The sequence below is a fragment of the Mercurialis annua genome, linkage group LG5, assembly GCF_937616625.2.
Source record: "Mercurialis annua linkage group LG5, ddMerAnnu1.2, whole genome shotgun sequence".
NCBI classification, from domain to species: Eukaryota; Viridiplantae; Streptophyta; class Magnoliopsida; order Malpighiales; family Euphorbiaceae; genus Mercurialis; species Mercurialis annua.
Genome location: NC_065574.1, coordinates 55,030,012 through 55,045,991, shown reverse-complemented (window position 1 = coordinate 55,045,991; position 15,980 = coordinate 55,030,012). Strand labels below are relative to the sequence as shown.

The window sequence follows — 15,980 nt, the reverse complement described above, 5'->3', positions numbered from 1 at the left end:
GTATAACGGCTGACAAATTTTTAGATAAACCGAGTCTATCACGTGAGCTGTATACTAAACCAATTATATTATGACACCTCAATAAAATGATGGCAAAAATTGTAATATTTTTATTAAAATTTAAACACATTTATTACAATTTTGCCATCATTTTAATAAAGTGTTATAATGTTATTTTTTTAATTTACAAATGACGTGGTCGATTCGGTCTACCTAAGAATTTCTCCGAATGGCTATATTGAACTTAACAGACTCTGCTAGTTAAACTAACCGTAATCTGACTAGGCTAACGGAAGTGTAACAGATTAACAAATTTACATAACTGACTTAAATAACGAACTCGGGCACTGATTTTAGCTAACAAAGTCTTGCTCTAATAGATTGCTCGCATTGCAACTCTATATCCAATAATAAATTTCTCAGCCATTCAATAGTTCATTTTGCCAAATATTTGTTACAAAAAGAATCAATTGAAACTAAAAAAATAAAATGATACATGCTCCTAATGTACCTATATGAATGTTGCCTCAAACAACTTAAATAAACCTGAAGCCTATGCATATCCTACTCCCGGTGTTCACCGCCGAGTAAATATGCTTTTCGGAATCTAAATGGGTCTCATTGAGCTATAGATGGGGACATGACTAGATACTATAATATATTATCTTCACCTTCGAGTCGGCTGGCATCTAATTAGGTGTGTGCTGCTTGCAACGCTTGGGTCCAAAATGCCGAAAGCTCGTTACCATCTTTTTGCATAGGTAACAATAATGCTTGTGGCATGCATAACACATAATGTAATTGTGGTTGTTAACCTGTTTGTGTATCAAAAATAATGGCAAATGGTGAATCATTAAGTCAGTTAACAAAGCTCCATAACTTTACCAAAGGCGCTCCCAGAAAATCACACACGTTTATAAGTATACTGTAGGGTTAGAAGTCTAGGTTCGTAAACAATAGGCATACAGTATATTGTAGGGTTAGAACTCTAGGTTCGTAAACAATAGGCATACAGTATATTGTAGGGTTAGAACTCTAGGTTCGTAAACAATAGGCATAGGGTTAGAAGTCTAGGTCCGTAGCCATACAGTATACCGACGGTAATTTCACCAAAGGCGCTCCCAAAAAATCACAAACAACAATATTGTCGATTTCAATAAAATTTAGTTCTCCTGCATTTAAAATCAACCAGTGTTGTACTAACCTTTAAATTTGGTTGACGACAATTGGGGCACCGGTGAGCATGCTGAGGAAGGAATACAGCTTGAACCTGACCCTCAAACCGTCGGTCAATCATCCGGTCCTCCCACAATTGAATTTCTTGTGCTGGGAATAAGTTACATGTTCCTTCCCTACAATATAATAGAAGTTTGTTTATTCATTTATAGCTGACTAATTCATGTCCTCAATATAGTTAAAAGCTGGCAAATGCACAATCACATAACAAATGAACCGCTAGATGATCTTCAATATATACACTGAAAATATACTAAATATACTTCTCCACGGATTCACTTACTTAAAGTGATCATATCCGGTTATGCATCTGTTACAACGGTAGCAGAAGTACTGCCCACAATTCTTACATACCATCTTGTTGCAACCTTCAATTCTTGAGATTGCCATCTTACAAGATGGGCATTGCTTAGAATCACGGAATATTTCCTTCAGACTAAGAAGGTTATTGATCATAATTTCACGCTCCGTTTGCCTCTGCTTATTCTCTAACTGAGACGAATTCTGGCGCTCCTGTAAGCAAAACTTCAAGTGACATTAATTAATATGAATATCCCACAAAAGATCGTGGGACATAAGTACCATGATCAAAGCTGTTTAGGAACCTTTTTTTATAAATTTCTTTATTCACTCTTTTACAGCAATCATAGTTTTGCAATACACACAAATTAACTGTGAGGGCCATTTGTGAAGCACAAATCTATATATTTCAAATTGCCAAATTTAACCATTACAATGGTCATATTGTCAACCCAATCTGCACCACATGCATTAAATAAGCTATAGATTCAATGCTTAAAATGTCCTTTAGGTGGTTGCATTGTGGTTAATGAATTTATGCAGTTTCATGAACTTGCTAGTAGCAACTTTAAGTTAAACAGCAAGATCAAACTAGATTTATGTTTTACTCAAGGTGTCTCCCCAATCCTCGAAAATTTGAATTGTGCCAATGCAAAAACACGGTAGTCTGTAAAGAGAAGTGCAAAAAAATTGTACCCTTTGGAGAGGACATTAGGGTTAAACAATTTCATGTACTTTGGGATGTTACATTGGTGTATCCTAAATTGTTTGCATATATAAAATGCAATGTCCCTAACGAAAAATTAAACTTCCTAAATAATTTGAGATGCTAAAATTCCTAAACCTTGTGTGCCTGATTCTTATGATAAAGTTACCAAGTAAATTACTAGACTTGTAAATACATATGGCAACCCAAACAAAGTGGAAGAATATGCTTAGATGGAGTTAGTAAAACTTACCTCTAAGATACGGAGTCTTATTTCTAGCGTTAAACAATTTTTGCCTACATGCCATTTGTCTCTGCATGTGGTACAAAAGCTAAAGAGACATTGAGAGCACTGTGCGTAATGGTCTTCATCTTCTATGCAGGGTGTTTCACATCGTGGACAATTGGCAACATCGGACATGGAATCTAGAGTTTTTTGTAGCATTAAAGACTCCCAACGTTCATATTCTTCATCACCGAGCAAGCATTTTAATAAACCTGGAGGAACCATACACCCACATTTTTCATTAGGACACTGAAGCTTGTTCACAGTGCCTTCAGTAATATGGATATCACAATACATTTTCATGCATGTGCAGCAAAAAATATGCTGGCAAGGTAGCCTGATGAAGTCACAACCTGTCAAGAGAAAAAAACAAAAAGGGTTATAACTAGTGGATGGGAAAAGATATGAAACTTCCATTTAAACTCTTTTGTTGAAGAGAAATTAACTTAAACTGAAGTGTTTTTTTTTTATTGAGAAACTAAAATAGAACTTTATAAAGAACAGTTTGATTTTTTACCAGCATATTCACTGTAACAGATGACGCATTCATGCAAGTTCTGACGAAAAGTCTCATGGCACTGCTCGTCATTATAATTTCTCAATGAAGGAATATCCATTTCAGGGGAGACAATTCCTGAAACTGCTCGTACGTCTTCCAAATGTTTTGTGCCATAAGGACCAAGTGTGATCTCTTGTTCAGCCCCAAGACAAGAAAGAGAAGAAGTGTGCAGCCATTCGACCCATTGATATATAACTTCCTGACCAGGTTGGTCTGCCCATATTACGTCCAGCATGGAGCAGAGTTTGGAAATCCTAATGGAATCCAACCACTGAACAGAAATGGTAAAATAAGGTGACTGATGACTCGGGTATGATTTAGGCAATAAACAAGAGAGTACAATCGGTGGAAGATACTGAAGTTTTAATGAGTATGAGTAGTTACTTTCACTTTTCATCTTAAGATTGCCTAAGGAATTAAGGTTAGCGGTAACAGTAAGTTCATTACGAGCTTCAATTTGGACGCGAATCTGCAAGAGAAAGCACAAGGATTGGTCTTTCACTTATGCACACCAAGGAAAAATGATATTAAATAATAGGATTGCATTATAACCTGAAAAGATCTTAGGCCTCCTTGGTTTTCAAGAACGGAGACATTCTCTCCGTAAATGGATTCCATAGCAAGCAACTGCAAGATGGTCGATGATAAGAAAACAAAGGGAAGCAACACATCAAGAATAACCACAAAGACTTCATTCTGTTAACCATTTTCTGATGTTAGTTGTTATCACAAGAAAATAGTCTCCATTCAACAAAACAAAATTAACTCTGGCATGCTTAATGGTTTTATTAAAACTAAAAGAATTATGTTCAATTTGTCACATAAATCAGTCAAATATTTGGATTGCCCTGAAATTTTCCTGAGAATATGATAATTACATCAAGAATTTAGGATGAATATCTAAACCATCATAGACAGATATATTTCCACAAGAATTATATAGAAGAATATCTAATCACTTTACCAAATATCTACAGAAAATTATAGGAGAAGGTGAGTTATATAAGACTTGAGAAGCAATTCAAATACTCACACAATAATTATGCAAGCAAAATCTATTATGCAATAGCAATTCAAAAAGCTCCATATAGAACACAATATAATCAAACATAATTAACCAAAATAAAGCAAGCACAACTATGCAAAATAACAGAGTTTCTAAACAGTCACCAATTACCTCATCCTGTTGCAGCTGATCATTGATCCTCAGCTGCTCCTCAGACAACTGTGGCTCCTCCACACCTAACCGCAATCTTTCGAGTACATTCCCAGCATCATCTACTCCCTCATCATCCCTATTCCACGAATCGACTTCAGAAATCGCAATTGGCTCAGGTTCTGAAGTTCCCACTTGCGAATTCTCTAAAAGCTGCTCCTTGGCCATGTTGTGAGGCCCATTCTTCATTACCCACTTGGTATTTTGGTGAGTTCCAGGAGTTTGCTGTAAAGAAGTTGCAGGCATAGAATTAGAATAAGAGAATTCAATAATATTGGATTCTTATTGTTTTTGAGGTTGGCTGTTAGAAGTAACAGCTTTCCACCTCTAATTTTCCTCATCAAATTGGCCGCCACTGCCTTGTCTATTACTTTTTTTTTTCTATGACGAGGACTCACTCCCCTGAGTCGAAACTCAAAACTACGGTTAAACTCCGGAACATGAACCGCCCACAAGCCTGCATACCTTGCAATTCCGGACTATAATGGCAGTCCTAACAACTCCAATTATTAAAAAGAGAGAATAGCTAGAGTTTGAACCCACAACCATAGCGTCCAGATGGCCGAAGCTTAGAGCACCGGACCAAATCCACGCAGGCAGTTTATTACTTCTAGTCCTTGTAAAGTTGGAGTTTTTATGAACTTTTTTTTACTACATTCATAACTATAGAGGGCTTAATTTAAATTTAATTTTTGTTAATTTGATTCTTAACCCAATTGATTAATAGAAAAACTGAGACAAAACAGGAAAAAAAGGAGAATAATAAATTGAATTACCTCGTCTTCTTCATGAAGCAGGTCATCATCTTGCTTAATTATCGTATTTAATTCCTGAAGCTCATTAACTTGAATCCAATTTGAATGAACTTTGCGAACTCTTCTTTGGTTATTCCTTCCCATGCTGATTAATGGACTTTTTTTCGTTTTGAAGATTTTATGGATATTTACTTGCGCAACACTCTTCCTTAGAGAATCCTTGTTTAGCTCCGATTCGACTGATATTAAACAATATGGGTTGTATTACAAAAAGGACATTCAATTAAATTTCCTTACAAAAATAATATAGAATTGTACCTTTAATTTACTCCGGGAAATCACTATGGCCGGTTATCCGGTCCATAATATTTGTCGCATTTGGCTTTGGCATAAGAACTAAGAAAACAATTAATATGTCTTAATTTATAAATACTTTTACTAAGTTAACCCTACATTAAAACTTCTTCGCATTTATAACTACTATTTTTATTTGTTTATTGTATTCTTTTAATAAATTAATGAGGGGCAAATATGAGAAAATAGCAATTAATACTTTCTTGATATTATAACATGACAAATATTATGAACCAAAAAAATTTCTCAAATGCGACAAATATTATGGACCGGAGGGAGTACTGAATTATACTCTTTTTGTAATTCTGGCATTTCATGTAAGCAAATAAAATGCGTTTTTTTATTTTTTATTTTTTATTTTGACCGCAGTGAACGTTGTAACAAAAGATATAATTCAATATTCTTTTCGTAACAAAATCTAACTCAGTATTCTTTATATCAAGAATGACATTCGCTTCTCCTAAATACTTCATATCAAAGTTGGCACAAAACATTGATTTTACAGCATTCACAACATGAATATTTGATCCAAAGATCAACAAGTTATCTACATATAGACATATGAAAGTACAAAATTCTTTTTCATGTTTGTGATAAATGCATTTGTCACTTTCATTCACTTTAAAACCATTTGAGATGACAAGATTGTCAAATTTTTCATGCCATTGCTTAGGTACTTGTTTTAGACCATATAGAGATTTGTCTAAGTTGCACATCTTCTGTTCTTGACCATGTATCGCAAAACCTTCAGATTGGTCCATGTAAATTTCTTCCTCTAATTCACCGTACAAAAAGGCAATTTTAACATCCATTTGGTGTATAACCAAATCATATAGTGCAGCGATCGAAATCAGCACTCTAATTGATGTTATTCTAGTAACGTGTAAATAGGTATCAAAAAAATCAACATGTCAATTATGCCATCAGGTATTAATTTCTTTTTCAAGATCCATTTACAACCTATGATTTTACAATGGCCCCTTTAGATAAGTACCTATGTTGTAGCAAAATATTCTAAGAATACCAGTTATACTTTTAAAATTGAAAAGTACAAAACCCACTTTCTTTCTTTTTTGCAAAATTATACTTTGTTAATTATAAAAATACAACAATCATTCTTTCAAGGGAAAATCGGTTCTAGCATGGATGTCACGTACAACTGCCTCTCGAAAGTGGTTTTTTTATTTAAATGTAAGAATAGGAGTTTTCCGTATTCAGGTTTGGATTTTTTCAGGAATCCTTACAGTATTCTTTTTCGAGATGTAACCTTTTAACCTCATCTCCTAGTCGTAGCCTCTAGTGTGCCATCTAGTATGAGCCACTTCTTGTGCGAAAGCTTGGAGTTTGAGGCTTTGCCTCTTTTGGAGGTTTTTTAATATAATTTGATTCATCAAAAAAAAAATACAACAATCATTATTTAAAACCCACGTTTTTTTTGTAATAATTATACTTTGTTCATAGGATCCTTCTCTAAAGAATAGACATGGAAATCAGTACCCAAAATCTTTCGAAATTCCAACTCTTTTACTTCTTCTGACTTGTGGTTCTATATCATTAGTAAGCTCCTGAACACAGGAATATGACTAGATGATTCGCCTCACTATTTCCTAATTTAAAAGAATTAAAAATGTTATTCATAAAAATCAACATCCATCCACAGATACAATAATCACTCGTATAGTCAAGTTATAAAATCTATATGCTTTGTTATTAACTGCATAACCAATGAAAATGACAAAATTTAAAGTGCGTGATTAAAATGAAAAAACATGTAAAGTTCGTGATTTTTTTTGACATCAACCCTTCTTTTTTCTTCTCTTTATTCTCTCTATTGAAATAATTATTTCAAAAAAATCAATGAGACTAAAAAAATGATACATTACATGCCCCTAATATACCTAAATGAATGTTGCCTCAAACAACTTAAATAAACCTGAAGCTTAGCATATCCTACTCCCTGCGTGCACCGCCGCGTAAATATGCTTTTCGGAATCTCAAATCGCTTCTAATCAGCTGTGTGCTGCTTGCAACCCTTGCGTCCGTAATGCTGCATGCTCCTCACAATCTTTTTGCATAAGCAACAAAAATGCCGTTGGCATTGCCAACACAGAATGTGATTGTTATTGTCAACCTGTTTTGAGTATCAAAAATAATGGGATATGGTGAATCATTAAGTTAGTTAAGAAATCTCCGTAATCTTACCAAAGGCGCTGCCAGAAAATCGCAAACATTTATAAGTATATTGTAGGGTTAGAAGTCTAGGTTCATAAACAATAGGCATACAGTATACTGTAGGGTAATTTTACCAAAGGCGCTCCCAAAGAATCACAAACAACATTATAGTCGATTTCAATAAAATTTAGTTCTCCTGCATTTAAATCCAACCAGTGTTGTACTAACCTTTAAATTTGGTCGACGACAACTGGGGCACTGGTGAGCAAGCTGAGGAAAGGATTCAGCTTGAACACGACCCTCATACCGTCGGTCAATCATCCGCTCCTCCCACGATTGAACTCCTTGTGGTGGGAACAAGTTACATGCTCCTTCCCTACAATATAATGGAAGATTATTAATTTATAGCTGACTAATTCATGTCCTCATTATAGTTAAAAGCTGGCAAATGCACAATCACATAACAAATGAACCACTCGATGATCTTCAATATATACACTGAAAATATACTAATTATACTTCTCCACGGATTCACTTACTTAAAGTGATCATATCCAGTAATGCATTTGTTACAACGGTAGCAGAAATACTGCCCGCAATTCTTACATTCCATCTTGTTACAACCTCCAGTTCTTGAGATTGCCATCTTACAAGATGGGCATAGCTTAGAATCACGAAGTATTTCCTTCAGACTAAGAAGGTTATTGATCATTTCTTGCTCCTTTCGCCTCTGCTTACTCCCTAACTGAGACGAATTCTGGCGGTCCTGTAAGCAAAACTCAATTGACATTAATTAATATGGATATTCCACAAAAGATTGTGGGACAAGCATTGTGTCGAAGAATGGGCTATTTCACTCTAAAAGCTTTTTATGCACGGCCGCTCAATTAGAGCACTAACTACCCCAAAGTACCATATCAAAGCTGTTTATAAATCTTTTTTTGTGAAGTTCTTTATCTACTCTTTTACAGCAATTATAGTTTTGCAATACACACAAAGTAGCTGTGGCGGCCATTTGTAAAGCACAAATCTATAAATGCTAAATTGCCAAATTGCCAAATTCAACCATTAGAATAGTGGCTGCTACATATTGTCAACCCAATTTGTACCACGTGTTAAATGTGCTTATAAATTTAATGCTTAAACGCGATAAATTTAAAATTTGAAATGACCTTTAGGTGGTTGCATTGTGGTTAATGAATTTTAACTAATTTTGCTGTAAAAGAGAGAAATTCTAGGTAGACTCGGTCCACCACGTCATCTCTGACCGAGCCTGTCATCTTAAAACACATCATTAAAATGTATACATTTACACACCCAAAGCACAATCCTCGAAAACTTGAATTATACCAATGCAAGAACATGGTAATCTGTAAAGAAAAGTGAAATCAAAATTTGTACCTTTTTGAGACAACGTTTAGGGCCTACATAACTTATTTATGGAAGGCTAAAATTAATGTATTTTGGGATGTTACATTGTACAAAAATAGTAAATGAGAGTCTAATAGTGTATCCTAAATTGTTAGTGTATATAAATTTTGCAAAGATAACCCTCGCCTAGACTGATCTTTAAAGACCTGTCCTAAGTAGGAAAACACTAACTCAAAATAAATTGCAATTGTCCCTAATGGAAAAACAAACTTCCTAAACAATTTGAGATGCTAAATTTCCTAAAAATAAGAGTTCACAAAAGACCGTGAATTTATAGCTACTAGAGTCGATAACAAATTAAAAATAAACATAAATTTATTTATTTTTCCAGCCTAAAAACTTCACAAAACTCATGGGAATCAACTATCAAGCCTGACATGATCATCAGGATATTATACAAAATAACCATCCCTATTGGTCATCACTTGCAATCTGCATATTCGCTTATGTTCTTATTAACTGGCATTCCAAGACCCTGTGCTATGATAAAGTAACCAGTTGAATTACTAGACTTATAAATATATATGGCATACCAAACAAAGTGGAAGAATATGCTGAGATGGAGTAAGCAATAGTTACCTCTAAGATACGGAGCCTTATTTCTTGAGTTAAACATTCTTCTCCAACATGTCGTCTGTCTCTGCAAAGAGTACAAAAGCTAAAGAGACATTTGGAGCACTGTGCGTGATGGTCTTCATCTTCAATGCAGGGTGTATCACATCGTGGACAATAGGCAACATCGGACATGGAATCTAGAGTTTTTTGTAACATTAGAGACTCCCAACGTTCATATTCTTCATCACTGAGCAGGCATTTTAATAAACCAGGAGGAACCATGCACCCACATTTTTCATTGGGACACTGAAGTTTGTTCACAGTGCCTTCTGTAATATGTATATCAGAATAAGTTTTCATGCATGTGCAGCAAAAAAAGTGCAGGCAAGGTAGCCTGATGAAGTCACAACCTGTCAAGAGAAATAAAAAAAAAGGGTTATAACTACTTGATGGGAAAAAAATATGATGCTTCCATTTAAACCCTTTTACTGAAGGTAGAGGAGCCATACTATACTCAGAAGAGCAATAACTTAAACTGAAGTGTTGTTTTTAAAGTGAGAAAGAATTTTTTATAGAGCAGTTTAATATTTTTACCAGCATATTCGCTGTAACAAATGAGGCATTCATGCAAGTTCTGACGAAAAGTCTCATGGCACTGCTCGTCATTATAATGTCTTAATGAAGGGATGTCAGCTTCAGGAGAGACGCTTTCTGAAATTGCACGTATGTCTTCAGAATTTATTATGCCATAAGGACCGAGTGTTATTTCTTGTTCAGCCCCAAGACAAGAAAGAGAAGAAGTCTGCAGCCATTCGATCCATTGATATATAACTTCCTGCCCAGGCTGGTCTGCCCATATTACGTCCAGCATGGAGCAGAGCTTGGAAATCCTAATGGAATCTAACCACAGAACAGAAATGGTAAAATAAGGTGACAGATGACTCGGGTATGATTTAGGCAATAAGCAAGAGAGTACAATCGGTGGAAGATGCTGAAGTTTTAATGAGTATGAGTAGTCACTTTCACTTTTCATATTAAGATTGCCTGAGGAATTAAGGTTTGCAGTAACAGTAAATTCATCACGAGTTTCGATATGGACGAGAATCTGCAAGAGAAAGCACAAGGATTGGTCTCACTTATACACACCAAGGAAAAATGATATCAAATAATAGGATTTCATTATAACCTGAAAAGATCTTAGGCCTCCTTGGTTTTCAAGAATGGAGACATTCTCTCCGTAAATGGATTCCATAGCAAGCAACTGCAAAATAGATGATGATTGATAAGAAAAGGCCGGACAAATGCAACCAAAGAAAAGAAGGGATGCAGCACATCAAGATAACCACAAAGACTTAGTTTAGCTAACCATTTTCTGATGTTTGTTTTTCTCCCATTCAACCATTTCACCAAAATGATGTGGTTTTCATAAGAAAAACATGAAAATAGTCTCCATTCAACAAATCAAAATTTACTCTCTGGCCTGCTTAATGGTTTCATTGAAACTAAAAGAATTTTGTCCACTTTGTGACATAAATCAGCCAAATATTTGAATTGACCTGAAATTTTCCAATGAATATGAAATAAATGCATCAAGACTTATGGATGAATATCTGAACCATCATAGACAACTATATTTCCACAAGAATTATATAGAAGAATAGAGTCTAATCAGTTTACCAAATATCTACAGGAAAAATTAAAAGAGAATGCGAGTTATATAAGATTTGAGAAGCAATTGAAATACTCAATACCACAATTATGCCAAGCAAAATCTACGCAATAGCAATTTAGAACACAATAATGAAGCACAATTATGCAAAACAACAGAGTTTCTAAAGGTAGATAACAGTCACCAATTACCTCATCCTGTTGCAGCTGATCATTGATCCTCAGCTGCTCCTCACACAACTGTGGCTCCTCCACACCTAACCGCAATTTTTCAAATACATTCCCAGCATCATCTACTCCGCCATCATCCCTATTCGACGAACCGACTTCAGAAATCGCAATTGGCTCAGGTTCTGAAGTTCCCACTTGAGAATTCTCTAAAAGCTGCTCCTTGGCCATGTTGTGAGGCCCATTTTTCATAACCCACTTGGTATTTTGGTGAGTTGTACGAGATGGCTGTAAAGAAGTTGCAGACAGAGAATTAAAAGAAGAGAATTCAATAATATTGGATTATTGAGCTGCCCCTCCAATTATCCTCAAACCCCGGGACGTGGACCGCCCGCAAGCCCTCATACTTGACAATTCCGGGCTATAATGACAAGCAGCCAATTCTATTTATTAGAAAGGTCATCATAGCGCGCAGACTTGGACCATAGACCAAATCCGTATGGGCAATTATTACATTCATAAAAATTAAACTATTCAGATTTAATTTTTGTCCGAATTGATTAACTGCAAAATGAACATAAAAAAAGGAGAATTATATTATAAATTGAAATACCTCATCTTCATGAAGCAGGTCATCGTCTTCCCTTGTAATGGTATTAAATTCCTCTGCATTGTCGTTTTGGTGAAGCTCATGATCAGAGCTGAGTTCTGAACTCAAAAATTCCAGTTCTATCTTATTACGCGATACCCATTGGTGCTGATGATCAGTATCATTTTGTTGATGAATTGAATTTGAATTTGAATGAGTTTTACGATTTCTTCTTCGATTATTTCTTCCCATGCCTGATCATGGACAAGCTTACTGTTTTGTTTCAGCATTAACACTAAACAGTTGAAGATTTTATGGATATTTACTTGCGCAACAATTTTTCTTAAGATTCCTTGTTTAAATACAATTGGACTCCATTTTTTTTCCTAATTGTTTAATGAAGGCGAAGGTACAAAACAAATCTCTAAACTTTTCCAAAAACTACATGATAGCCCTTTAATTACTTTTGATATAAATCGACCCTTACACTTTTAAAATTGAACAAAAAAATCCTTCCGTCCAAAATCTCAGTTAACTGATGACGTGGCACATATGGAAAAAGTTCAAAAACAACCTTAATATTTAAAATACTTACCAATTTTATATTTATAAATTTTGTTAACCATTTTCACCCTCTTTTTCATTTAAATATCCATAATTAAATAAAATTATAAATTAAAACCAATTAAAATTAAGTTAAAATAATTGAAACCCGATCAAATCAATCGAAACCTAATTAAAAACTTTGAAACATAATTGAATTTTGATGTGTTTAAAATAATTAAATATATCAAAACCTAATTAAACCAATTAAAATCTAATAGATGCATCAAAATCTAATTGAAATTTAATTACTTTTTTTAATTTTTTTTAAATCGCATTCGGAGGAGATTTCTCCTGCCGGTGACCGGAGAATTCTCCTCCGGATAAGGTTTTAAAAGAATTGATTGGGTTTCGTTGGGTTTCGATGTGTTTCGATTAGTTTAATTGTGTTTTAAAATATTTAATTATATTTCGGTTGATTTAACCGGTTTTCGAAGTGTTTAATTAGGTTTCGATTAGTTTAATTGTGTTTTGATTATCTTAATAAGTATTTTAATTTTAACTATTATTTAATTATTGATGTTTAAATAAGAAAAGGGTGAAATGTGTTAAAAAAATAAAAATTAAAAATTGGTAAGTTTTTTAAATATTAAGGGTGCTTTTGAATTTTTTTTCTTACGTGCCACGTCACCAGTTAACTGAGATTTTGGATGGAAGGGCTTTTTTGTTCAAAAAAATATATTAAAGGGTCGATTTGTATCCAAAAAAAGTTAAAGGGCTGTTTTGAACTTTTTGAAAAACTGCAAGGGTTTTTTTACCTTTGGCTTTTAAAGAATTACTAAACTTCAACGTGGTTTATAATTTTAACACGATCTTTAAATTTTTGTAATATTAGATATCAGATTTTGAATTTTTGCAATTGAAAACACCGCGTAATTTTCGTCAAAAAAGTGCTGATGTGGATACCGGAACAGTCCACGTCAATATTTTTTTGACTGAAAATTGCTTGGTGTTTCAAATTGTAATAAATAATAGCTCATGTATTAAATAAATTGTCAAAATTAAAAGTTCGTATTAAAATTGAAAAAAAAAATCGTGATTTTTTAAATAATTAAGTTATCTCTTTTATTTAAAAATTAATATATAGACTTGAACCAACGAGCTGTAGCTTAAATAGTATAAGCGTTGAGCATCAAACTGCTAAAGTCGTAGGTTTAATTTCTCCTACAATCGCTCCCCTTCCTCAATTATCAAAATTATATATGTAGACTTGAGAGTATTTTTATGGCTTAATTGCGACAAAAATCACCAACTTTCGCGTTTTTTTGGTATTTAACATAAACTTTTTTTTTTAACATATTTAACATTTACTTTCATTTTTTGGCATATTTGTCCCTGGTTGCGTTTCCTTTGAAAATTTGTGTACGGCGTCGTTTTTCATTTAAAACGGTCCCGTGGACATATATGCCAAAAAATGAAAGTTAATGTTAAATATGCCAAGAAAAAAGTTTATGTTAAATACCAAAACACGCAAAATTGGGTGATTTTTAGTGTAATTAAACCTATTTTAAATTATAAACTTTAGGTATAATTATCTAAAAATACTTCAGCTTTTGAAAAAAATAGGATCTAACGTAATTTTTCAGAAATCTTAATTTTAAGAGAAATATTTGCATGTACTCAGTTCATCATGTAGGACTATAAATCATTTATTGAATAACTAACATGGGATATTTAAAATAAAATTAACCAATTAATAAATATAACATCGATTATTAATATTTTTAATTAAAATGAATGCTCTTCAAAGATGGGTTAATGTCTCGTGACAGATATTTAATAAATTGCTCCATCTCATATAAATAGGCAAAATTGAATTTGCACAAAAATTAAGGAATAAAAGTTAAAGTAGTTATTTTTATTAACTTTCAGTAATAACCTTAATTTAATTATTTAAATATTATTAATTTATATTACGGAAAAGGTAATTATTATTTTAAAATTATAATTAATTTTTTTGAGAATTTAAACTTCCGAAAATTTCCAACGGCAGTCTGAACTAAAATCTATTTCAGACTTAAGGTGGTTCAACCTTTGCTTATGATTATATTCTTTTTATATATATATAGTTGGGGAAGGGGAGCGCTTGTGGGAGGAAACGAATTCACGAACTAGCAGTTTGCTGCCTAGCGCTTATACCATTTGAGCTACAGCTCATTGGTCTTATGATTATATTCTCTCTTCAAAAAGATACAAAGAAAGACAAATTGCAAATTATCAATAATAAATTGTGCTAGTAACAGTTCACATTTCTTGCTAGAGAGGTAAGCGATGTTTATGGCTCATAAGATTAGAACCGTACCAAAAGGAAGCCGATGGATAGCAATTGCAAAGCCTGTACCCTGAGCACGCAATCTGCTTAGAAATGATCCAGCAAGGACAAATACATACTGAAATATGCATCTGATGCTAATCGATAGTAATTTGATATGCCATATTTCTCCACGGGTGATTATATTCTGAGTGTCTAGCTAAGACACTGAATGCCAGTTCGGATTGGTTACTAAATTTACTGTGATGTACGCATAAAGAGCAGTGGAGTTTACTTAATTTTTTTAAGAATAACTGTAACAACTTCACTTGTTTCATCCGTTGAACACCATAGTCAGTCTCATAAGATTAAGACGATCATCCGCCTCTTGAGTTGTTCTTGTACGTCGGACAACTGCTAGAATTCGATCAACAATACAATATCGTCTCATGACCCAACTTTGGTGACTCTGGCCGGCCTTTTCGAAAGAATAGTTGTTGTGATCACAAGAAAAAACCAATCATTTTATATGTTTGAAAACTATTGACCGCTTGAAATTTAATAGAAAAGCTAACAAGAATCCAGTACTGAAGATCACCTAGAAATTAGGTGCTCTCAGTATTGGATCATTGCTAGCTTCTGTATTAAATTGCAAGCTGTCAACAGTTTCCGAACATACTAAATGCTTAGTGTTTTCTTGTTATCGCGACATACGTTCTATCAGTAATGCAATAGTCCCCAAAGTTGGCTCATAAAAGGATATCGTGTTTCTAATTTTATAGACGTACAAGAACAACTGAAGAGGCAGATCATCATCATAATTTTTATAAGTTTGAGTATTGGTGTTTCAACGGATGAAACACGGGAGGTTGTTGGCGATATTCGTACAAAAATAAACTAGTCTTATTTCTTAAGACTCCGTTGCTCGTTCATGCTTACATCAAAGTAGACGTAGGTAGATATACAAATCGGCTTGAAGGAATGGAATATTATGATGCGGTTTTTGATTTGTTTAGCCATCTTTGCTACAATTTCTCTCCTCTCTTTATTTAATACTACTTGGTAACCTTAGCAAAGATTATAGTGCCTTCTCTCTGGCTAGAACCACCCGATATCTGAACCAGACCATAA

At 33.9% G+C, this 15,980-nt stretch overlaps 2 protein-coding genes across 2 annotated transcripts; both read right to left on the bottom strand.

The window, feature by feature from the left end:
* Positions 1-401: 401 nt before the first annotated feature.
* Positions 402-5,310, bottom strand: LOC130014692 (uncharacterized). The gene is made up of 8 exons (XM_056106022.1): positions 5,080-5,310; positions 4,265-4,528; positions 3,640-3,714; positions 3,046-3,556; positions 2,496-2,881; positions 1,520-1,749; positions 1,205-1,352; positions 402-815 (listed from the first exon to the last, which is right to left on the bottom strand). Exons 1-8 carry the CDS (start codon positions 5,200-5,202, stop codon positions 690-692), a joined length of 1,863 nt encoding a protein of 620 aa, XP_055961997.1. The 5' UTR covers positions 5,203-5,310; the 3' UTR covers positions 402-689.
* A 1,953-nt stretch (positions 5,311-7,263) lies between these two features.
* Positions 7,264-12,291, bottom strand: LOC126680222 (uncharacterized). The gene is made up of 8 exons (XM_050375294.2): positions 12,020-12,291; positions 11,431-11,694; positions 10,757-10,831; positions 10,165-10,675; positions 9,595-9,980; positions 8,124-8,350; positions 7,813-7,960; positions 7,264-7,543 (listed from the first exon to the last, which is right to left on the bottom strand). The coding sequence occupies exons 1-8, from the start codon at positions 12,245-12,247 to the stop codon at positions 7,418-7,420; spliced, it is 1,965 nt and encodes a 654-aa protein (XP_050231251.1). The 5' UTR covers positions 12,248-12,291; the 3' UTR covers positions 7,264-7,417.
* Between the last annotated feature and the right edge of the window lie 3,689 nt (positions 12,292-15,980).